Source organism: Onychomys torridus, chromosome X (assembly GCF_903995425.1).
Source record: "Onychomys torridus chromosome X, mOncTor1.1, whole genome shotgun sequence".
Taxonomy (NCBI): Eukaryota; Metazoa; Chordata; class Mammalia; order Rodentia; family Cricetidae; genus Onychomys; species Onychomys torridus.
Genome location: NC_050466.1, coordinates 85,525,996 through 85,552,476, shown reverse-complemented (window position 1 = coordinate 85,552,476; position 26,481 = coordinate 85,525,996). Strand labels below are relative to the sequence as shown.

Here is a 26,481-nt window from a genome sequence, read left to right as displayed (position 1 = left end):
CTCAGATACTGGTCATATTTCTGAGCAGTTGTTAGGTATCAGGTTACTAATGTTGGTCTCATCTCTGAGGGGAGGTTACTTCTATTACCTGGTTAGAGGCTTAGGACCTATACCGTTCACCGGCAAACTTTGGCTCCAATTTAGATTCTGCCTTTCTGATTTCTAACTCAATGACTTTTCCCTATATTCTGGCAGAATTCTCTTAGACCACATTCAGTACGTGGTCATGTTTCATTTACCCTGAGCTTCCTGAGTGTGTGTGGGGGGTACAATTCACATAAGGTCACAGTGGCCATGGCACTACCTCCACAGAGGTCTTTTTGAAATAGCATTATGCAGCTGTTCTGGGATGAGACTGCTTCTAATGCTCCAATAACCATTTGACACTGCACAGACCCATTTGGAGGCACTGGTATGCTTTAGTACCACTATTTACCTCTCAGACCCAGGAACCCTGCCCACTCTGTGTCCCTGTTCCACAAGACTTGTTTCTCTGTACTGCAAACACAGGTGCTCCTTTGACACTAAATTTTGAAGAAAAATGTACACAAGGAGAATTGTGTTCAGCAAAATTATCCTTCAGCAAAAGAAATAAAGCTTTCAGAGAGAGAGAGTGAATAGATTTGTTATCATCGGATCTACCGTATGAAAGAAATTAAAGCATGTTCCAGGACCATGGATGACACCCAAAATAGCCACATCATCAGAAAGCCTCACTATATTATATCCTCCATAGCCATAGAGATCAATTTTTATATGGTAGACATTAACATAACCCATATAAAGAAAATATTTTTGGTTCTCCTCCCCAAAATGAAGAGTAGGACGTGGCCATAAGAAAGATTGACTGTTAAAATAGAGCAAATTTTGTTTACTTACGCCAAATTGAGACCGCTTTCCTTTCAGTCATGGTAGTTTTGGAATGATAGTTTCTATTCTAGGGGGCAAAAAAATGAAAAACAATGCTCCACAGAGGCATTTTTCAATCCCACAGAAAAGGGAGTCATGTTCAGACATTGCTGATTCTACTGAACACTTAATCTTTTTGGTTTAATTAAGAATAATTTTAAGACATATGACCTGAGGATTATTTAATTTGAGATTAAAACTTTTGTATGGGGAACAGTGATTCTCACATCTCATTAGTTAGTGAAAGAAATAATATATAAAAGAGATACCTTATTTTTATTTTAATTTGTTTTTCATCACAGAATCAAAAGAGAGAACTGGCTCATTGCTAATATAATTGCTCCTTCTTCTTAATCCTGATAAAATACATTATCTGCACTACTCATTTGCAGTTTACTACATACTGCTTTTCATGACCATGACTTTTAAGTCTAAATATTCACTTCCTCTCTGGTCTATTAATTATACAGCAGTGTTTCACAGATAAGCATATTCTTCTGACACGTTTACAAGGTGGCAATTTCTATTCACAATATTGAAGTTTTCCTTTGAGGGACCAGGAGCCTCTCCTTCCTATTTGTAGTAGTGATATAATATAAAGCTTCAATTTAGAATAATTGATAATGTTTTATTCTGTTAAACTTTTATTTTTTATTGATTCTCTCATCTGTATTAAAATGTTTTAATAAGCATTTATTATGCCCATACTGTGAGATTCTGAATGAATGAAACTTTTAAAAGTTTTTTTGACTATGGTGATAATGCATTTAGCCCTTTGGAAACAATACATAGTCAAATCATTAAAGCTGTTCCAAGCACCACCTGCAAAATTAATTTTCGCATTATTATAGGCATTATTATACATTTAGTTGTCTAAGCATAGTATGGTGTTTCATTTAATAAAAAACATATTTTAATATGCTCACAACTCAGCAGGCCAAAAATGAATCTGTAGTCTACTGTGGATTATTTCTGAGAGTTAACCATATTGTAAATTATTCATGAGATAAAACTACTCTCCGATTATTCTCATAATCACTCCCAACAGGAAAGGGAGGGAAAGGTTCAGAGTTCAGCTCTAAACAAAATGAGATGTATATATTACAAAATGTTTCTAAATTAATATAGTGTGTCAAAGTTACATATAATGATACATACTGTGTTTGGTTATATTACAGTACTTACTATAAACTGTATTTTGCTGTCCCTGTAAGGTATTATCATTTCATTAGGGATAGAAATTCTGCCATACTCAACTAGGGTTTTCACTTTTTTTTTCTTCAATCTCTCTTCACCCTTCTTCAGCCTCCAGAGTGCTGGCATTATAGATGTGTGCCAGTATAATTATGATGTGTGTGTGCATGTGTACATAAATGTATGTAATGCGTGTGTAATATATAGTACATACATGTGCATATATATTCTGGGTTTATTGAAAGTCTATGTGTAATGTATTATTCTTGAAATCAGGAAGAATTATAGTCAGAAACTATAATATATTTATTTCTTATCTAATTTGTATGTGTGGGGGTATTTTGCCTACATGTCTATCTACCATGAACATATAGTTCTTGCAGAAACCAGAAGAGGGTATCATATCCCCTGAGACTTGGGTCTTCTAGATAGCAGCTAGCACTATGAACTGATGAGCTATCTCTCTAGCCTCCTAATCTTCCGGGAGCTTTCAAGTTAGTGGAAGCATAATAATGTATACAATAACTATAATATGAAATATGTATAGTGTAGTACTATAATCAAGGTATATCTACAAAAATGGATGTACTTTTTCCCATTAGTCATGTTTTTTTTTCTTTCTCATTAGTACTCATAATGGATTGCTAATGATTTGCCAAATTTTAACCAGCCTGACTGTACTGTTCCCACTTTAGGTATCAACAATAAAAAATGAAGATACCAGTCTCTACTCTAATGAGTTTCAGAAAATTCTGACTGAGATGCAAGAGATTAGAAACTTACAGAGCAACATGGATGCCAGATATGCACAAATGAAACAGTGGGTATTACTCTGTTCTCTAGCACCTGTCTCTAGGGTTTCAAGTGTGATTACTGCAGAGTGGTGAAACTCTACACTTATTTTACGTGAAATATTTTAGTGTGATGTCTTTTATGTTAAAACATAACACTGAATCAAATTATTTAATTCTTGAATTGCTATTAATGAGTCAGTAGCTCAACTGTGAGTATAGTTCTACACTATGCATACTTCGTATTATAGTTATTATATACATTATTATGCTCACAATATAACTGTGATTGCCTAACATACCACTACACAAATCACAAGTAAAATTACCAGTATATAAGACAACAACAGAAATATGAGTACTAAGCTAGATGGAAATTTCCATTTTAACTGAGAAAGAAAACTATAAAAGGCTGCTAAATGTATAATTTTTGTATTTAAATACTCTGACTACATGCCTATTGCATTTACTGATTCTTGCTTCGGTCTTTTTTTTTAAGTTTGGCCTTTAAAATAAATTCTTTTAAATATTCTTCAGTTTTTTATAAGGAATCAGAGGCCATAACACACTATGCAATGTCTCTGACAGTAAGACTTTTATCCAGGCAATAATATTATAAGGCAAATTTTAACTAGCTAGATATTTGCACAGTAATACCTTTGAGGACATATTGTGATCCATTATTTACATTAGAGGATATGTGTGGGCATATTTTAGCAAATATTCATCAGCATTCAAACTAAAACTGAAAATCTTTCTGTGACATGCAAATGAACCTTTAATTTCATGAGTCTATCTTTTGTATTTGTCTTAGTAAATTAAGCTTTGCATATACAGCAACAGAGAAAGGAGAGAAGGAGTGGAGAAGATAGAAGCATTTTTCATCAGCATTGAAAAGAAACCAAGATTTTCAGTGAAATTAGACATGAGCCAGTCCATGTTAATTTTGGATGTCAGTCTGTTGTTGAATGTTAACCACTGCATATGTATATATCATATGAGTTCTGGCTGGTTTTGTAGGCAAACAAGTCAAAACACTGCTCCTAAATAGTGAACAAAGTAGCCTTCTGAGGTTCCTTCTAAGCAAATATTTGTGGTACTTTCCCATTGTATTTTATATAGTATTTAGAACTAATTCTTGGAAGAATTTAGATGCCCACAATAAAAACTGAAGCTGTCAGAACTATATGCTGAACTCAAGAAAAAAAATAGTTCTTAGAAGCTGTCATTGGACCCCTTCATCTGCTCCTCTTACTAATGTAGCCTTTTTTTATTCTTGAGATTATAATTTAATTACATGTCTCCTTTCCCTTTCCTCTTTCCAAACTCTCCCATATATTCATCCTCACTCTTTTGATTCTTTTTTATTAATTGTTATTACACGCATATGTGTACATGCATATACATATATTCCTAAATATAACCTATTTGGTCCACATAAGCTGATCACACTTGGGCAGTCATGTTGGTGAGACTTTATAGGAGTAGCCTCTGATGTTACTAGGAGACACAATCTCATAGCAAGCTCCCAGATCCACTGGCTTTTCCCAGTCAGAATGTCAAAGATCAATAGAACAACCTACAACAAATGCTAGGAGGTGAGGTGGGGAAAAGGGAACCCTCATTCACTGTTGATGGGAATGCAAACTGCTGAAACACTATGGAAACCAGTGTGGATAATTCTCAAAAAGGTACAAGTAAATGTATAATACAACCCAACTATACCACTTGACATCATACTTTACAGATAGTGGCTAGGCCATGTTCAGTGCAGCTCTATTCACAATAGCTAAGGGATGGACACAACCTAAATTCCTTAAAACCAACTAATGGAATGAAAATATAGTACATATACACTATGGGATACTATTCAGCTGTAAAGAAAAATAAAATAATGAGCTTTGCAGGTAAATGAGTGGAACTAGAAAAGATCACACTGAATGAGGTAACCTAGCCCCAGAAAGACAAAGGTCACTTGTTCTGTCATATTGGAGGCTCCTGGCTCTATATCTTCAGATGTGGGTACATAGCCTGTAATAACTACAGAAATCAGGAAAGTAAAACAGAGCCATGTCCAGCATGGGGGGTGGGAGTGGGAGCAATATAGGGGAAATAGCAGAGTACAAGTGATCTGGTCAGGGAAATGGGAAAGAAGGTTGCTCCTTAGTGGGATGTAGGGACGTAAATTCAGAAGACAAATGGATGTGGCTAAAAGAACAATAAGTATATCTGAAAAAAAACATAAGGAATAGTACTAAGAACTTTTTACAACAAAAATTACTCCTATAATACACAGAATTCCATTTATTGTTTTAATGAACTTTTTTTCTTTCTTTTTTCTTTTTTCCATTATATTTGTGTTTTAATTTTACACATCAGCCATGGGTTCCCCTGTCCTCCCCACTCCGACCCCCACCCTCATTCTCCCCCCATCCCCTCCCATCCATTCCAATCTCCTCCAGGGCCAAGACTCCCCTGGGGATTCATTTAAACCTGGTGGATTCAGTACAGGCAGGTCCAGTCCCCTCCTTCCAGGCTGAGCAAAGTGTCCCTGTGTAAGCCCAAGGTTCCAAACAGCCAGCTCATGCACTAAGGACAGGTCCCGGTCCCACTGCCTGGGTGCCTCCCAAACAGTTCAAGCTATTCAATTGTCTCACTTATCCAGAGGACCTGATCCAGTTGGAGGCTCCTCAGCTTTTGGTTCATAATTCATGTGTTTCCATTAGTTTGGCTATTTGTCCCTGTGTTTTCCAATCTTGGTCTCAACAATTCACACTCTTACAGTCCCTCCTCTTTCTCGACAATTGGACTCCTGGAGCTCCACCTGGGGCCTGGCCGAGGATCTCTGCATCCACTTTCATCAGTTATTGGATGAGAGCTCCAGCATGACTGATAGGGTGTTTGGACATCTGATCACCAGACTAGGTAGATCAGGCTTTCTCTTGACCATTGCCAGTAGTCTACAGTGGATATATCAGTGTGGATTTCTGGGGACCTCTCTAGCACTTTGCTTCTTCCTATTCTCATGTGGTCTTCATTTATCATGGTCTCTTATTCCTTGTTCTCCCTTTCTGTTCTTGATACAGCTGGGATCTCCTGCTCCCCTAAGCTCTCTTTCCCTCAAACCTTGCCCTTCATTGCTCCCACTGTCATCCAGGTTGTTCATGTAGATCTCATCCATTTCTCTGTCAATGGGGGATCCCTGTGTCTTTCTTAGGGTTTTGTTTTTTAGGTAGCCTCCCTGGAGTTGTGTAGCAGTCTAGTCATCATTGTTTTACATCTAGTTTCCTACTATGAATGAGTACATACCATGTTTGTCTTTCTGAGTCTGGGTTACCTCACTCAGGATGATTTTCTCTAGATCCATCCATTTGCCTGCAAACCTCATGATGTCATTGTTTTTCTCTGCTGAGTAGTACTCCATGTACCATGGTGGCACACACTTTTAATCCCAGTACTCAGGAGGCAGAGCCAGGTGGATCTCTGTGAGTTCGAGGCCAGCCTGGTCTCCAAAGTGATTTCCAGGAAAGGCGCAAAACTACACAGAGAAACCCTGTCTTGAAAAAACAAAACAAAAAACCCAAAATGTTTTAATGAACTTTTTTATCTGTGCTGATGGTACTCTCTCTGAGAGCTAAAGACCACCCAATACATGAGAATCCCCCTTTTGAGATGTTGACCAGGGCTGTTGAAGGGACTCCCAAAATATGCAGCCCATTGCTGTTGCTCTAGGTTATATCCCCAAGGTGTGAAGTAAATCCCTGTTGCTGAAGACACCATACACTGCAAAAACAGGACGCAGAGACCTCTAAGCTATAACTGACCTGAATACCCCTTCTCTGAGGACTAGCTTACACGGTACAAGAAAGTGCCATGCAAACTTCCAAAGGAGGAAGGCAATCAACAGCCCTATCCAACTGGTGTCTATGAACCACATCAATGACCAAAATGGCATGATAATCTTAAGGATGCAGTAGATGCACATATACTTTAGTGGTAACCAACAGCTTTATATTTGGACTTATGATCCATTCAACAAAGATATCATGTCAAGTAATGGAAACCTAGCTAACTATTTAGAGCTAGTGAAATCATGGTTATTGGAGGAGAACCCACAACAACTAATTTACTAAACCAGCATATTCCCTAACAACCATCTATGAACATTTGCCCTTTATACACACAGATCAGTGTAGTCTTGACTCCTCATTAAGGAAACTTATCGTTGCAACTGATGGAGGCCACTACAGAAAACTACAATCAATCAAAATGCAGAGTTGTGGAGCCCAGGCTCAGTGGATACATCTACAAAACACTACCATACCTAAGGCTCAGAAAACATTTTAGAAGAGTGGGTAGAAAGACTGTAAGAATAAGAAGATCAGGGAATTCGCTGTGAGATTGTGTCTCCTGGTAACAGCATAAGCTATACTCAGAAAGTCTCACCAACATGACCACTCAAACATGAGCTAAACAAGGATGACACTAGCGGGCATGCCAAAGTTGATGGGGAAACGCCCAGCAGAACTCAGCCCTGAACAACGAACTATAAGTAACTGAAAAATCTTGGCAGCAAGAGAGATAGTTCTCCCCATTAGAAGAACACACCAACTGGTTATCCAGTGCCAAGTGATCAGCCTTCAAAACATACATACAAATAACATTATATGGACTCAACAGGTTATATTTGGGAATATATATATATATATATATATATATATATATATATATATATATAAATGAAAACAGTTAATGAAAAGAAAGAGGCCATGAATTTGACAAAAGCAAGGAGTGATATATGGGAGACTTTGGAGGGAGTAAAGGGAAGAGAGAAAAGTTGTACTTAAATTACAATGTCAAAAATAAACAAGAGAGAGTTAACTCTAGAATTTGGGATTGAAGGGGAAAAAATCACATAAAGCATAGATCTTGTCTGTTTATGGGCTTGCCAAAGGCATCTTGATGTTTAACCATGTGAACAGATGATCATAAACTTCTTTGTTCTGTCATAAATTGTCCCTAATATATTTTATTCCATTCTAAATATATTTTAGATTCACCACTCTTTCTCAGTATATATACACATATTTTCACAAATCACTGATATATAAAGAGAGTAAGAATATTATTGTTTGAATCTCTAAGAGTAAGATTTTTAAGTATTAAAATCCCAATTAACATAAGATTCTGTATGCAGAAAATCAGGACTTGAATTTACCTTTAGGATTTTAGGAAGCCAATTTTATTTTACTGATACAGAAGCAAAACCTAATTCTCTGTCTAAAGCAACAAGGCTTTCTTAAAAATATTGTTCTTAGTAACTCCTGAAAAAGAGAATTTGTTAAGAGGATAAGAGTTTGTATTTTATCAAAATAATGGCCCTTGATTTTGCCAGTCATTTGCTTATTTAAAAAAAAAAACTAAGTTTTAACGAATCAAGGTTTATTTGAGTATCTTCACATTAGTCTGTTAAATGCCCACTTTATAAGAATTATATTCTAAAGCAACCTTTGTACTTTTATCACCCTCTGCATAGATCGGAGTGTCTGAACATTATGTAAATGCTATGTACATGTTTGCAGAGCTAAAAGCATATAAATTTATACATGCAAAGCAACCAACAAGTGCTATCTTTAAAACAATATATATTTATATCAGGACTTTCAACATATAAATACCAAAAAGTCTTTTTTTTTATTTATGCTACCTATAATCACTCCTATTGAAATGAACATACTGCCGTTTGAGTAGTCCTCCTATTTAAAACCTGACCCTCATCTATTTGATTTGGCTAATAAAGAATGTTTCTTGTCAGTTGCTGGCATTAGAAGCAGCCTTAGTACCCTCTGGGCCACAGCTTCTATGTGCTGTTCTGAGGGAATATACCCAGATTTCACTTCAATAACGCTGATCCCTTCTTAATCACAGCTGATTTCTCAGTCCCAGATTACCAGAATCGTGTCAGTAAAGCAAAGGTTTCATGTCCAAAGATTTCTAATCAAAAAAAAAAAAAAATCCACAGGAATGGCCATGATTGTGTCTTTTCTTCTCTCTGAAACTTCCCAGGCCAGACCTCCCTCTCCTGCATTACTGTCAGTGTTATCATTTAAGTAACAAAAATAGGTCATTAAGCTCTAAATATTAAATGATGTTTCCAGAGTTCCATATCTTTCACAATCCTCCCCCAAACAACACAACCAGGCCTGTTACAGCAGTACTCCACTCCTGCTACAACAATCTGTATTAATTAGTCAGGGTTCTCTAAAGGTACAGAACTAATATATTAAAAGGAGGTATTTAGTAAACTGGTTTACAAGATGCAATCTGGGTTGTGCAACAATGGCTATCTCACATTGGAGAAATGGAGACTTCAGTAGTTAGTTGACACGAGGCTGAATGTACAAGCAGTCTCAATCTGGTGCTGGAGTCCTGGAGGATTACTGAACAGCTGCTGATCATCAATCTATGTTGGAATCCCCACCCCGCAAATGGTACTAAGTATGGTATTCTTTGCTTAACACAATAGGAGTGAAATGGTAGTCTTTACACGTAAAAGTAAGGGGTCAGAAAGAAGTTAAAGACAATGAATCAATTCTGGTATCCTTTTCCACTAGTTCTGCTAACTTTCCAGGTTTTGTGTTCATGTTTCTAATTGTAACATTACTGTTATCTTCGAACGAAGATAATTAGACATGTTCAAACATTGTGCATTTCAAGCAGTGCCTCTCTAATCATTGAAAAGTATCAGAGGGAGCATATCCATAAGCACATACTTCAACATTGTTTAGAATGCGATTTATTCTTTTTTTTTTTTTTTTTTCCGGAGCTGAGGACCGAACACAGGGCACTGAGCTAAATCCCTAACCCTGCGGTTTATTCTTAAAACCCAAAACTCAATGAAAATTTGTGTATAAAAACAAATTCAGTATTAGAAATGCAAGTTGATAGCATGTGTCTCTTGTATTATTTAATACAAGTCTGAATGTGATAGTTTTGTATAAAACTAACTTGGAGATTTGTTTGTTCTCATATACTTCTTTAAAATCTTTTCCTCCTCCAGTGATAGAAGTTAATTAAGAAGAAATTTATTATTCTTTTTTCTGCAGTCTAGAGAAGTATTAAGGTAGAATTGTGATAAGTCTAAGTATGACATCTGTCATTCAATTGATCTCTCAAGTTCAAAATATCAAGTTAATCTGAGCTTTCAAAAATATAAATGTATGGGTTTGGTCATGCAACTTAGTGGTAGAATGATTTCTTAGCATGTGCAGTGCTCTGGGTTATTATCAACATCAGTGAAAACTCATTGCTCTAAAATCTGTGTGAACTCATTAACTAGTAAAGGCAGTAATATTCCACTAGGACGATAATGGGTATAATTTTGTGAAGAACATAATGGATACTATTAGTTGAGGTAATTCAAAGTATCTTTGAATATTTTATTTTCAAATTTTTAAGGAACACTAATATCTTCATTTAAGTAATCTGTTTATGTTTCAGGGACTATTCAGACCTATGTCTTGAAATTACAAACCTAAGGAAAAAGTACTGTGAGCAACAGCAGCTGTTAACACAGGTATAAGTTTTTTTTTAAGGAGACTATTTATTTTCTTGGAAATATTGTTATTTGATGGCACTTTGTGCACAAATATAAAGTACAATATAAAGTCATGTGAAAACCAAATGATTATGCAAAGTTATAGTTGTACTTTCTAGAACCTCTCACAACCTTCCTGTTTTACTATTGATTTCACTAAATACTGAGAATGGTGTCATAGTGAAAATAGTCTGTTATTTTCAGGTACTCCATTGTATCTTGGATTTGATAAGTGGAAACGATACAGGCCTAAAAAAGAGGAAAAGGTGAGTTTGCCGACTCTAGGTATTCTACAGAGGCATCTCTATTCTCTTGTCTATAGCTGAACAAGTCAGAATGCATGGATTAAGTATTGCCACCAGAGAAAAAAAGTACCTGCTAAGAAAAGCAAAGCATATCATTACCAGCAGTAAATCCACTGTCTTAGTCAGTGTTTTATTGCTGTGAAGAGACACCATGACCACAGCAACACTTCTAACAGAAAACATTTGATTGGGACTGGCTTACAGTTTCAAAGACTTAGTCCATTTTGATCATGGTGATACATGGCAGAATGCAGACAGACAAAGTGGTAGAGAATGTGTAGCTGAAGGTTTTTCTGTGCTCGCCTGGCACCAAGGACCACACAGCCATTTATAAAATAATCACTCAGAAGCTTATATTAATTAAAACTGTTTGGCCATTGGTTTAGGCTTTTTACTGACTAGCTCTTACATTTAAGTTAACCCATAATTTTTATTTATGTTTAGCTCCAAGAAGGAGCTGAGATTATTACATCTTGATCTGCAGGCAGCAGATGGGAAAAACTATTTGTCACACTGTACATAGCCTGAGCATATGAGACCTCAAAGCCCCCCTCCACAGTGACACAGTTCCTCCAAGAAGACCACACCTACTCCAACAAGGCCATTCCTAATAGTGCCACTCCCTATGGCCAAGTATTCAAACACACGAGTCTGTGGGGGACATTCTTATTCAAACCACCACACCCACTATGAAAATAAAATACCTCTTAACCATAAAACATTCACTCAATCCCTAAGAACCAATTGTTTTAGGAAGTAAATGCGGGAACTAATATATTAGTTATTGTATTGCGAATATGAGTAGAAATAAAAACAAGCAGGAAATAAAAGAATGGAACATGTTCAAAAGAGTGAAAGGGGAGGATGTGGAAGTTTTGGTTAAAGACAAAGTGAAAAAAGAAGAATATAAATATGCAGTCAAATAATGTATAACAATCTCATTTCCCAGGAGGTGGAGCTCTTGAGACCATATAAACCAAGTTAGTCTGTGTTCTTTGGGAAGAAGGATACAAGTGTATAAAGAAATGAGTGGGTGAGAATAATATAAGATATGAACAGTGGGAGACCAAGCTGGCCTGCTATATTGCCCCGAATATTATTTAAATAAAGAAAATTGAGGGCTGAGTAAAGAGCCGCCACAAAGACGGAAGTCTCAGCTTGTGCTCTCACCTCACTGGATGGCTGACAGTGGGGCTGAAGTCTCTAATTGAAGATTTCTAATTGAATCTTATAATACTATTGTGGTGTATGGTAATTGCTTTATAGTTACATAGAAAGAATATTTCCTGATTACATTCAGTTAATGATTTCAGTATAGAATCATATATTAATAATTTATTAGAAGGATTTTAATCCTTACTAAAATAGATCCATTAATAAATCCAGGAATTGTTATGGTGAATACTTACTTTGAACACAGTAAAATGTCCCAGGCTTTATCTGTCTTTTGCCTTCCCCAGCTCTAGGATCAGGTACAATTCAAAAAGCTTTTACTCTGTGCTTTGTTTAGTTTTAGATTACAAGATGTACTAAAAGATTTAGACATTTGGGGAGGTGGCTAATATACAGAAATACAATTCCAAATGACCACTGACTCTTTTAAGTGACTTAAATGTGAAGTGCTCTTTACCTCTGATACTAAGACCTATAGCACTAATTTCTGATGGAATCATTAAGTCAAAGGATGGCTAACTTAGTTTCTATTCAACACAGCTGGTTGACCACTGCAACATTAATATACCTTGAGACATTAAATTTGTGTATTTCCTTGCAGGTCATTATCATTTATACCTGGAGCTTCAGATTCTGAATGGGATCATCAGTACTTACATATTCCAGATGACAAGAAGAAAGAAGCTGTAAGATTTTGAAGTAAAATGGTGGTGGAGGATGGCTTAAAAACAAACATTTGTTGTCAGTAAATTTTCTAATTCTAGTTCCTGTTATTTTTTATAATTATTAAATAATTTGAATGGGGATTGCATCAATTATGATCCAAGAAATAGTAGATACATACAAGGAGCATAGGCAACTCTCATTTTCTCTAAACTTTTTATTTAGATGGAGATAGTAAAAGATGGTTACAAACTTGTTGAAGACAAATGTAAAAGTCTCCTTGATAGAGTATTACCAATTTTGAAAGAATCTAAAAACTTAATTTCATCTGAAGACCAGCCAAGTGGAGATGATGGGTAAGCAGATTTGTGGGCAATATATTGGTAATGAAACATTATACTGGTGATACATTAGCAATATATTATTCATTTGTATATATTTATTATATAGTAGTACCTGAATTCATTTAAATGCTTACTCCCCTTTATAAACAACAAAAATACAAAGAAGTTTGACCTGGATTTTAGTACTCCAAAACAGCAAAGTCACAACAGGATATATAGATAGAGATAGAGATAGATAGATAGAGATAGAAAGATAGATACATAGATACATAGGTAGATATTTGAAATTCTTGTAAAAAAAATTTCATTTATAAAAAAGAAATGTTAAAGGGCTTAAGACAAAGCTCATTGATAAAAAATTCTCACCACATGGAATTCCCTAGGTTGAATGACTCAGCACTACAAAAAACAAATCAGAGCACATTGCAAATTTAATAAATGTAATAAGCACTTTTTTTAAAATGCAACAAGGCTGAGATTTTCAGGAACTAGGGAGATGGTTCAGGACTAGGGAGATGGTTAAAGTCTAAAGACCTGGGTTTGAATCCCCAGCATCCACATAAAAGCTATGCATAGAGACAAAATTCTATAACTGTAGCACTGGAGGAAAGAAATGGCTAGATCTTGCACGCTCACTGACCACATAGTATAGTCTAGTGAGCTCCAGACTGTATCCCCAAAAATCAAGACAGAGGAAAATAAACACATCCTATATAGACCTCTACCCACTACATTCATATCCTCAGGTAAGCATCCATGAATATACTACATACCCACTGAATTGTTTCTAGAGTTTGTATACGTGCTAAAAATTAAAATATAATTACATAATTCCTCCCCTCACCATTCCTCCCTTTAGCCCCTCCCACATACCCACTCTCACTCTCAAATTTATGGCCTCTTTTTCTCATATATATATGATAAAATGTATATATGATAAAATGTATATATATATATATATATATATATTATATATATGTGCACACATTAATATATAAATACAACTCTGAGTCTGTTTAGTGTTGTTTGTACGGTTTGTATGTATATGGTTTCAAGTCTAACAACTTAGTATTGGATAATCAATTCATGGGCTCATCCTGGGGAAAACTAATCTTCCCACTGTCAAAAGCCATTAGGTGGCCGTTGTTCTTTTCAAAGCTGAGTCTGTGAGATTTCCTCCTTCTTTGTTAGCAAGTCTATTGGTGATGATCTTATTCAAGTCTTGTTTAGGTAGTCATATTGTTGAGGTATAATGAGTATAGCTTTCCTCTCATTTCTAGGAGACACAGTCTGGCAGAACTTTTCCTGGTCTCCTGGCTCTTACTATCTTTCTGCCCCTTCTTTCCCAATGTCCCCTGAGCAGATGAAGACTCTGTGTTGTAAATATATCCACTGGGGCTTGACACCCCACAATCAGTTGTTCTTTGTATTCTGATGCTTTGTGAGTTCTTTGTAATGGTCTCCTTCTGTTGCAAAGGGACGTTTCTTTGATGAGGGGTGAGCACTACACATATTCTGGGTATTAGGTATTTAATATATAGTTAGGAATTATGCTGTCTCAGTAAACTGGTGCTTATGAGGCTCTTCTTTATGATTCATGACTTCTCTAGCCTGGTAGTTGGCTAAGTTTCCAGTTCCAGGCACGATTTATTTACTGTTGAGCAGGAGTTAAGTCCAATCAGACCCCTTTTGGTTACCACCAAAACATGCATGCCACTATGACTTGGAGCATTTTTTGTTTCATGTATACTTTTCTATGAGTTCTTTGTAAAAGTATCAGATTTTTAAACCAATATTTAGTTGGATTATTTGTGAGGTTTTGTGTATGTTATTCTTAAGACTATTGTATTGATGGGAAACATTAAAGTTTGTTTAAACATTTAAAACATGAAATGCTTAGACATTTGTTTAAACTTTTTGTTGGTTGGTTGGTTTTTGAGACAACCATGTAGCCTTTACTGTTCTGGAATTCACTATATATATCAGGCTGGCCTAGAACTCATAGAAATCTGTCTGCTTCTTCCTTTCATGTATTTGGATTAGAGGCATGCTCCATCATGCCTAGTCTTGTTTAGATATTTAAAGATGCCTATTTAGATAAATGGAAGGCCAGATGGAGTTTTACAAGTTTGGTACAGGAAGAAAAGAGCTTTATAAAAGAATGTCTAGCAAGGAGACTAAGGAAGGAAAAGCATTTTAGTGAAAATTTGGAAGCAGATAATTTTTTGTTTTTGTTTTTGTTTTGTTTCTCGAGACATGGTTTCTCTGTGTAGCTTTGTGCCTTTTCCTGCAACTCACTTGGTAGCCCAGGCTGGCCTCGAACTCACAGAGATCCACCTGCCTCTGCTTCCCGAGTGCTGGGATTAAAGGTGTGCGCCACCACCACCCAGCTGGAGGCAGATAATTATAAACTATCTGAAGGCAATATCAAAAGGAAACCCAAGGGGTAGAATATTTTTGTGGGGGTAAAATATTTGAGGCAAGTCATTATAGCTATGAGCATTGGAATTCTAGACCTAGGAATCCAAAGGATATTAGCAAGATGCTAAGTCACTTGTGTCTAACAAATGTTTAAAGGGAAAAATAATGAGGTCATATTGTTATAGGGAGAATTTAGAACAATAGTCCTTGAATGAAATTGTTGTACAGAGATTATTTATAGCTAGATAGATACATAGATAGATACATAGACGGAAACATACATACATACATATATACATAAACATATAGATACATGGGTAGGTAGCCAATAGTACAAAAGCCTTCAGGATAGTGAATGTCAAGTGTACCAAATAAACAGGGGTAAATATTCCTAGCAGTAGGCACATCTCAAAATCAAAGCATACTGAAAATCACTTCTAAAGAAAGAAGTAAGTGTATCTCAAAATTTATGGCCTCTAGAGGACAATTAGAAAGTTCTCAAATATCTACAACTGTACAAATTTGTCTGAAAGTTGAATTGATAATTTATCTTCTTAGATTCAATGTGTAGGTGTTCAAATATTTGAGAACTTTCTACTTGTCAATTCAGAAAAATAAGGGAAATATGGTTACTAATATAATTTGATTATTCTGTATGAGAATTTTTATAAAATTTATGTGTATGGACATTTCCCTGCATGTGTGTCTGCTCACCAACTGTGTGCCTGGTGCCCACGGATAACAGAAGATGGCCTTGGATTGCCTAGAAGTGGAGTTACAGACCATTGTGAACCAACATATCGGTGCTGGGAATTGAACCCAGCTCTTCTGGAAGAAGAGGTTAACAGCCAGTGCTATTAAGCAGTGATTCATTCCTGATTATTCTACAAATCCTATGATGAAATTAACCTCTGCTGTACTGATACACTCATCAGTGGCAATTTTAACTTGTAGTGTGGCTTTTGTATCTTTCCCTTGATATAAACTTAAATATAATTTGTTATATAATATAATCATCAAAGAACTTTTTAACCTTCATATTTCCTCTTTTAAATGACATGAAAATAGTCCCCATAATTTTTTCTCAATTAAAATTGAGGTGACACAGTATAGTACTAGAATTTATTTATAAATAATATTCTATTGTCTGTAAATACATTTTACTTATCTAATGACTGGTTAATTGAAACATATTAAATGTAAGTTATATGTGTGTATATAAATTATATTATAAAATTTCTACATTTAAATTTTACATTTCAGCTATTTATAGAGCAGTTACTGGGTTGTTCATTGGCTATCATAATTCTTTATGAGAGTATTTTCATTACCCCGATATGATTTTTCATTCCCATTTGTAAGACCTACTTTCTGTCTCTAAAATGATTATTCTGGACACTTCATATCAATAATAGCATACAAGTAATCTTTTGTGTTTGGTTTACTTCTCTTAGCATGTTTCCAAGGTTAATTTATGTTTCATTGATGATTAATAGTTTAATTATTTTTTATTGCCAAATAATCATTGGATCTGACAGTATGCTTGAGCATTGTATCATATATTACATAAATGAAATTAAAGGAGAACATATTGGCACTATATAAATTCTTTGATCTGAGTATTGAAAAATCTGCTTATACAATATAAATAGATACACTATAGCCCATGTAATTTGAACTCTTGAAACATGTTGAATTAATATTTTTCTGCATTATTTTTCAGAAAAGACCCTAATGTGCCAATTCTGGACATACCTATGAATGAAGATTCACTGAGCATTCAGTTGGATTTGACCATACCATTTTTCCAGGAACAAATAACTGAAGAATGCTTTGTACAGGACCCAAAGGATTTTTCTTTGGAATTAGAGCTTTCTCCTCTGGATTCAATTTTGATTGCAGAACAGTCAGACACTCTGTGTAACAGTATAATGAACAGGTATTTGGTGTCTTCCATCTTTAATCTAGATGTACATTTACATGGTTTTGAAAAACTGTTTAATAGTATGCTGAGAGAAGCAAGATGTGATTAAAGCAACATTTCCTTTGGGTACCTCAATTCCTGACATTATCATTGCTTCTCATGTATTACAGATACACTCTGATGATGCATTTAGTGTTTCTCCTCTAGAATGCAAATGAGAACCCAACACTTTTATTGTAAAATACTCAATTCTATACCCAATATTAGCTCTGAAATCAGAGTGAAACTTTCTGTATGGAACAGAACTATAAGAAAAAAGGAGAAATGTCTTCATTTCCTGAAACTTGAAGGTTGTGTATGCTTCAGCAAAAATACTACTCGATTGGAGCCACAAAGGCACCATTGTCAGCACAACTCTGTCCTGAGGATGTCTGCCTGAGTTTCACCTTCCTCAGCAGTGCTTACAATTGTCTGTTTGCATATGTTATCATCTTACTTTTGTATTATTCCTCATTACTGGCTCACATTTATTGCCCAATCTCAGAAGGACAAAGACCACATTTAGTCCTTGGTAGGCCTGGTATATAAATATCCTCTTAACATACACACCCCAAAGGAGCTTCCTCAGCTTGATCCCAAACTTCATGTGCATAAAGTAACGGACTCTGGACCTACAGCTAGGGAGGCCCTCTGTATGTGGATGACAGTTGTGTGGCTTGGGTAATTTGTAGGGCCCCTGACAGTGGGACCAGAATTTATCCCTAGAGTGTGAACTAGCTTTTGGGACCCCACTCCCTGTGAAGGGATGCCTTACTCAGCCTTGATGCAGAGAGGAGGGGCTTGGTCCTGCCTCAATTTGATAAGCCAGGCTTTGTTGACTCCACATGGGAGGCCTTACCCTTTCTGAGGAGTGGTTGTGGGTGGGGGGAGGGGGAGATGAAGAGGAGTGGGAGGGGAGGAGTAAGGAGGGGAAGGAGGAGAAACTGTAATTGGTATGTAAGATGGAAAAAACTATTAATAAAAAAAGAAAGAAAGACATAGGGACAACCAAAGGCTCCCTGTGATATAGGCCTACAAGAATTTAATAGCCGCTTGAAATCCAGTTGAGTAGCAATACTGGTAATAATACTTGATAGTAATGCAAGTGTTTCTCAGAACACCTAGTTTTCCTAATTAATGACAAAATGAAGTCAAGAGCCTCAGAGCTCCTACCAGAAAGTTTTTTTTAAAAAAATGTGAAATACTTTTGCTTACCAGTTGTTGTGTGTGTCCCACTCACTCAAGTCTGTGACTCTTTTTTTGTTTTGTTTTGTTTTGTGAGACAGGGTTTCTCTGTATAACAGCTCTGGCTGGTCTCAAACTCAGAGATCACCTGCCTGTACCTACTGAGTGCTGGGATTAGAGGTGTATGCCACCACCACCCAGCGACTCTCATCTTTTGATGAGATTCAGACTAGATGTTCTTCACTGAGAGGAATCAAGTCATTTCCAAACCAAAATTGAATATATACAATCTCTTAAGTATAAAGATCTCCTGGTCATTTTTGGTCAGCTAGTTACATTGTTGTGGTTCCTTAGATCTTACTTTTCTGAGACAGCAATTTGTCACCTTTATTTTGTACCAAATGTGCAAAAACTATCGTCCTGTGGCTGTTGACATCTTTCTCAGGTTGAAAAGTACTTCCTATTTAGGAAGAGACTAATGTGGTCTTTTTCTCCCATCCTTTTCTGAAGTTCATCAGGTTGAAAACTCAGGAATTATACTGAGAAGTGGGATAAAATCTTACAGCAGTAGGCTTTATACTCTGCAAGTGAGATATTTGCAACTGAAAAGTGCAATATAAGTTTATGGTTTCTTAGCTGAGAACCCAGAATAATGCTTTCAACTTACTATCCTCTGGACTTCTCAAAGATTATTTTCTTAGAAGTAAGAATACCATGGTTTGCATCCGCCTTTACTCCCCTATCTCTATGTTTCTCATTGAAGGAATAAAATGCATCATACTGAAGGAAACTTGGTAGAGCTAAATTCATTATTATCTAGGAAGGCAGTGAAATATGACTTTGATCATTTCAGTGAGGTAAGCTCATGAACTCAAATTTGTAACTTTCTTGCATTTATATTTATTGCTCAAAAAGTAGAATGATTTATGAGAATTAGCACCAATAACATCAGGCTTGGGACTCAAGAATACTGTGCTTTTACCTTGGCTTTTCCAATTTAGTATATTTCCCTTTTTTGTTGTTTTGTTTTTTTGGTTTTGGTTTTTCAAGACAGGGTTTCTCTGTAGCTTTGGAGCCTATCCTGGACTAGCTCTGTAGACCAGGCTGGCCTCGAACTCATAGAGATCCACCTGGCTCTGCCACCCGAGTGCTGGGATTACAGGCGAGCGCCACCACCGCCCGGCTAGGATATTTCTTATTTGCCTAGTTTTCTGAAATCATTACGTCTCTCTTCCTTATAGCAACATCACAATTTTGTCTTTACACGAAGTTTTCCTTTCTCCAGCAACTTAAAATATTAAACATTAAAGTAGTCCATGATATGATGTTTTGTTTTGAGTGATTTTAGGTATTCAAAGTTTCCCTTCTTTTCACAGTATCTTTCAGTGCTACACAAACACCCTTTTCCATGACAGCTAGATGTTTAGATGTTTATCTATAATGTCAGTACAGTTAGAGGATTTTCCTTGTCATTTCTTCTCAGTCAGCCTGATATGAATTTCCTGTTTTGATGGTAACAAATCTAAAAATTTACTCAATGTGGATATTGTGGTAGAAACCAATGTAAGATCCTTGTCTCATCTCTTTATTCCTTTTTATACATCATCTGTTTGTAATTTACTGGTGAATATTGCCAAAGGAGATTTAGCAGAATTTTTTTCAGTTAAGTGAATGATATAAGATGGCTTATATTTATAATCTCTCACTGACTGATTCACATTTTTTTCTCAAGTGCCTTAATACTGATTAATTACAAAGGCGGTCCAGCATAATGTGTTTTTAAGATTTTAATACTTTGGGGTACTTATAACATTAAAAACCCATTTATTCAAGTACAAATTCTTTGTTCACACATTTACAAAATAAGTAATGATAATAAATATTTGGCAAGCTTTATACAGTAACACAAATACTTATAGTAAATACACATATAGTTCCAGATAATTGGGATGCTGATGCAGGAGAATATCTTGAGTCCAGGAGTTCAAGGCCAGCCTAGACAATATAGTGAGAACTTACCTCAAAATTTTTTGACATATGCTTCTAAATGAACTGCTGTTTTCCTTGGCAATTGCTTTCTTTATAAATTACACAAAGAAGACTCTTATATTCTAAGCTATAGGATCATAAATGGGACTATATGTTCAATTTAATGGGCTTTTATGCTATAGATACCCTGAAATAACATACTTTTCTTGTGAATTTGCTTCAAGTGTCAAAGGGAAGTATGAAGAGTAAAGTAATATATTTGATAATATTCTTTTCACAAGCTATCAAAGTAGCAGGCTTCCATGTGGTATTTTCACACACATTTTGTTTTGGTTGAGTCTCCCTGCCACACTCCCCTTTTATTTCTCTCTGTCTCTTTTTCTCTGCTGTACCCTATCTGTTCCTCTTCTACTTTGTTCTGTTGTTTTCTCCATCCTGATCCCTTAAAGCCACTCCTTTGCCATTCGAATGTACCCTTTTCTAGTGTCTTCACCTTTACCATGATTTACTTCTACTAAGATACATATATTTAACATTTAGAACTAGTATCCAAATGTGAGAAGGATCAGATGGTATTTGGTTTTCTGGGCTTAGGTTACTTTGCTTAACAGAATGTTTTCCAGTTACATATGTTGTCCTATAAATTTAATTATTCTTTATGACAAAGGTAAATTGCTGAGAGATTTGTCAACCATGAGAGAGGGCAACTGAGTTAGTATGACTGACAGCATTAGTATCACCACATTACTCACCTTTTACCCATTTTTTTATAACTATGGATGAAAATATTTCACAAAGGGAAAATCTGCATTTTAGTCTCTGACATGGCCAAATATCTGAATATTGAATGTACTACTGTATTATTATTGGATAATTACCCTGATTTTTATCAAAGAAATCCTCGATTTTAACTGGAATTAATTGGGTTATGAAATGACTGCAGTTATTACTAAAAATTAAAATAGAAATACAAAAGAACAGGACAGACAGTTTTTGAAAATTGTCTTTTTAAAAATCTTTCTTGGCCAGGGGTGGTGATGCACATCTTTAATCCCAGCGCTTGGGAGGTAGAGACAGAGCATCTCTGAGTTCAAGGCCAGCCTGGTCTACAGAGTGAGTTCCAGGACAGGCAGGACTACATAGAGAGACCTTTTCTGAAAACAAACAAACAAAAATCTTCCTTGCTGAGTGAGAGTGGGTGCATGGAAGGAGTTAGAGGGGTGGAAGCTAGAAGGGACTGGCGGGAGGTAAATGATGCAATTATATATTAATTAAAATACATAAAATAAAATAAATTTTAAAAAATCTTCCTCACTTGCCTACAAATATAAAAGAAAACAATTCCTCCTAGACAACTGTCTTTAAAAGTCTTTTTACAGGTCTTTCTCTTAGCTTAATAAGATATTATGGTTGTTGCTGTTTTAAGACAAAAACAAACCCCAATTCTCTCAGGATGATTTCTCCCATTAGGGAAGCTGCATAGGGGGAATCATTAGTTTTCCCTGTTGATCAGCAATGGGTCTAGAACTTGAGGGAATTCATTCTTGTTATATTGTTTAGACAGGAATGATTGGAAAGAAGTATTATTTCCTTTTTTGCCAGGCATAGCAGGCATATTTGGTGAGTCTCATTATTCACATTCATACATGCGTGTTTGAAAATAATGCATACTGTGTTCGCTTCTCTCTTGTCCAATAAATATTGGTAGATATTAGTTCAAGTTAAACAGAAAATAGACCTGCATGGTATAGTTGGCTCTAGATGTACTGTGAATTAGGTTTGTTCTTCTGTCTAAACAGCAGTTAGAAAAGAAAACTATACTTTCAGTAAACAAGATAAATGGAAATGTACCTTTCTTAACTTTGTTAATCTCTCAAGAAATATGCTTCTTTCGGTGCAGAGAATTGAAACTACGGCCTCATATTTGCAAAACACTGATCTCAGTTATTTAACTTTATCACTGAAAATGACGTATTGATAAGGACTTTAGTATTTTCTCTTTGTACCCAGAGTGTAAGTCTAATGGAAAATGAAGGAGAAAGAAGTCTGCTTGAAGCCAGTGGGGAAAAAGGTACAAAACAAAATTTGTAGAATGATCAGAAAATGTATGCCCTAGACCCAGGCTCACAACTTACTATCCATATGACATTTGGCAAATGATTTAACATTTGAAAGTCCTAGTCAATGCTAGTGTGAACTACTTTTCTTATTTCATAAGCTATTTTAAATAAAACTATACATATGAAAGAGCCCTGATAATGACTCTATAAACTTCAGGGACAGTATATATGTGACTAATTTTAAGACAAAAACCATGACCAAACATTAAAAGGATGCAGTATAATTTTGTGTTCCTCACATGACATTGAAAGTTCTTTTTCAGAAAATAAATCCTTTATTGTTTCTAAGCCTAGTCATTCACAGTCAACCTTCTGTTTTATGGTTTGTGTAGTCTGCCATGTTTATGTGCTAGTGGATAGTGCCTCCTTAATTCCAAACACATATTTGGATATAACTAGATCTCTTTTACAATACAAAAAAAAAATGAATCACCTATAAGTATAGTAGGAAAGGCTGATAGTAACTTTTAAGAATACATTTTTCTTGGCTAATATAACCAATTTGAAGAGTGTAACTCCGAAGAGTAGACAGATAACACTTACTGTCTTCCACAAAGCATTTAACAGTGTTAAGACTTGTGAATTATACTTTGTTTTCCTCCTACATCACATGTAACAAAGCACTATCTTTCTACAGACAAACATGTGAAACAATGCATGGAAAAAAACCCAGCTTTTACTATTAGTTGGTACACCAATATATAGTAACTTTTAAGAATACATTTTTCTTGGCTAATATAACCAATTTGAAGAATGTAACTCAGAAGAGTAGACAGATAACACTTAAATCTTCCACAAAGCATTTAACAGTGTTAAGACTTGTGAATTATACTTTGTTTTCCTCCATCACATGTAACAAAGTACTATCTTTCCACAGACAAACATGTGAAACAATGCATGGAAAAAACCCAGCTTTTACTATTAGATGGTACACCAATATGTGATTTTGGAGAAAATCTTCAAGATTCTAATGACCTCCTTTTGGATAATCTGAAGAATCCATCAAATGTCTTACCGGCCTTGTGTGATCATAATTATGTAGCTTTCAATATTTCTACTACACAAGAAGATACTGCAAATACTATTGAAATGATTGTTCCCCAGTTATCTGAGGAAGCCCGTGAGGAAGCCAATGCATTCCCATTTCTCTTTCTCAATCCTGTTACTAATAGTTTTTGAAGAGCCTGTTAAACTTAATCTTCTATTAGAATTTATTTTGAGTTTCAATGAATCTCACTTCCTGCTGAGAAACAGATATTCCATGGATGTTGGCTAGTGTATCTATTTTCATCTTATAACTTCTGTAACTTACAAATATGTTAAAATTACTATCTCCCAGTATCAAGACAAGCTTTGACAACTAGGATTAAATTCAAACCACAAAAAGATGAGGAATATATTTAAATTTTTGAAATAACAAAAATTTAGTTTTTAATTTTAAACCAATAATATTCTAATACCTTATTTGTATATTATTACATTTTTCTAATTAGCAAATTAATGTAGCTAACTTTTGCTTATAGTAAAGAAACAGTTATTCCAAAGTTTACTGAAACAAATCTCATGTTTAAAAGCAAGATTTTGAGTTAATGAAAATTATACAGTTAATGTTACTCCTAGATTTTACAGGTAAAGTTATTCTATAGCTATCCACTTTGTTACAATCTTACACAATGTTTAATTACTAAAAAAGTTAAAATTTAAGCAGAAAATGGTATTTTTCTGTATAATGGCCATCAGCATAGACAGTTAAAGTCACCTAAAACCTTGGACAAGAAATCCAAGAATCAAACTTTAGCAAAGTTTTTACTTAAAGCATACAGAAACTTCAAAACAAATGACTTACTAGAAATTGAAGTAAAAACTTCATAGCCAGCCATTTCTCAACTCTACCTTTCATTTCCAAATGCATCTTTAGCTTTATCAGTATTCTTTGACTCATATGTAAATATTTGATAGAATATCATGTTTCAAAAATAGTATGGTTTTCCATAACCCTGGAGCAGTTTTCATACAAACTATGAAACAACAGTGGCATTCATAAACATCTAAGCATTGAGCATCATAGCACTTAGTGTCCAGGATTATCTGTTTACTTGAGGAAGCACCGAAGAACATGTTAAGGCTTCCTGTTAGTACACTGAACACTCAAACACCAAGTTTTTTCCTACTACTTGAGTCCACCTGCTAAACTTGCAACAATGAAGTCAGCTTTATAAGAAAAGGAAAATACCTCATTGTTTTAGGTCTCTAATTTTAAAAAGTGTGTTTGTTTAAATACAACAGTTTGTTTAATTTTGGAAACTCCAGATCTCATATAGCTATGGCTGAGCTTTTGGCATGCATGGGTGAAACAACATATTTCAAAAATTGAAAAATATCTTGTCACTGTAATGTTCTGTAAGTCAATAAAGAGCCGAGCATACTTTTCACAGTATTGTTTTCTTCATATCTTTTGGAGCAACTTTATCAGCACCATCCCCACCATGCACAGCATATCCATTCCAACTCCATTTTTATCGTATTTTGAAATTTAGCTTACAAACAAATGAACTTCCATAAGGCTTTTTAATCCCTCCTGAGTATTGGTTTAGCCACTCACTACTCCTTTCCCCCATAGTAACTGGGACCCCATCTCTGTTTAATTCTTTAACCCCTAGTATTTCTCCCTCTTCCTACATTTTACATATTGGATATCCTACAATTCCTTCAATTGGCTCTAGCTATATCGTGATATAGTAAGCTTCCAAATGAATTTTCATATCCCCTTCTTTTGATATTAGTTCCCCCCCTTTGCTTTGTTCTTCCTAATTCCCTTCATGCTCCAGTGCCCCTGCCGGGTTAAGCCTTTCCACCTAGAGAAATCGACCTCTCTGTTTTTCTTACCTATAACCTACTGTCACCTCTCCTTCAACACACCTACCCACAATTGCCCCTTTCTACTTTCTTGCTGTCCACTTATTCACCAAGTTAAATGTATAACACAAAAGGTTGGAAGCTAGGAACCACATATGAAAGTGAATATATGGTGCTTTTTTTCTGGTCCTGCATTAACTCTCTCAGTGTAATTTTTCCAGTTTCATCCATTAACCTGAAAATTTCGTGATTTTACCTTTGTTTTATCACTGTGTAATAGTACATTGTGTATATGTACCACATTTTTCTTATTCATTAGTTAAATGATAGACATCTGGGCTAATTCCATTTTGTAAATAAAGCTGCAATGAACATGGATGTATATATGTATATATCTGTAGTGGAGGGGATATAAAATACATTGGCTACATGCCCAGGAGTGGTGTCACTTATTCGTATGGTGGTACTATTTCTAGTTTTTTTGAGAAACCTACATACTGGTTTTCAAAGTGGCTTCACTAGTTGTCACTCTCACTAACAGTGTACTTGCTGTCATTTGTATTCCTAACAATGGCAATTCTGACCAGGGTGAAATGGAATCTCAAAGTAATTTTTCTTTGTTTACATTTATTTATTTAATCAATTAGGTTTTAGCATTTTAGACCCAAGTTCTGTATTTACATCATTTCTACCAACTTCCTCTGCCCTCCAAAATGCTCCCATGCCCACTCCACTCCCTTGCAAATATATGACCTTGTTTTCTTTAATTATTATGAATATTATTATTTCACATATATTACTTCAGATATGTGTGTGTGTGTGTGTGTGTGTGTGTGTGTGTGTGTGCTACTGAGTTTATTTAGTATTTACAATATGTATTTAAGAATGACCACTTGGTGACTTGGTGTTGCCTAACCTAACCTATCAAGTAACCCAAGAAAATTAATTCTCCCTCTCTCAACAGTCATTAG

At 35.4% G+C, this 26,481-nt stretch overlaps 1 protein-coding gene across 1 annotated transcript in view; it reads left to right on the top strand.

Moving 5' to 3' along the window:
- The window catches only part of LOC118573673 (heat shock factor protein 3-like), a 57,429-nt gene extending 33,596 nt beyond the window's left edge, over positions 1 to 23,833 (top strand). Inside the window, exons 4-12 of the mRNA XM_036173960.1 lie at positions 2,799 to 2,923; positions 10,395 to 10,470; positions 10,696 to 10,757; positions 12,571 to 12,655; positions 12,858 to 12,988; positions 17,121 to 17,336; positions 19,309 to 19,402; positions 22,545 to 22,605; positions 23,532 to 23,833. Coding sequence (XP_036029853.1) covers positions 2,799 to 2,923; positions 10,395 to 10,470; positions 10,696 to 10,757; positions 12,571 to 12,655; positions 12,858 to 12,988; positions 17,121 to 17,336; positions 19,309 to 19,402; positions 22,545 to 22,605; positions 23,532 to 23,833 — 1,152 coding nt within the window. The remainder of the gene's footprint in view (positions 1 to 2,798; positions 2,924 to 10,394; positions 10,471 to 10,695; positions 10,758 to 12,570; positions 12,656 to 12,857; positions 12,989 to 17,120; positions 17,337 to 19,308; positions 19,403 to 22,544; positions 22,606 to 23,531) is intronic.
- The last annotated feature ends 2,648 nt before the right edge of the window (positions 23,834 to 26,481 follow it).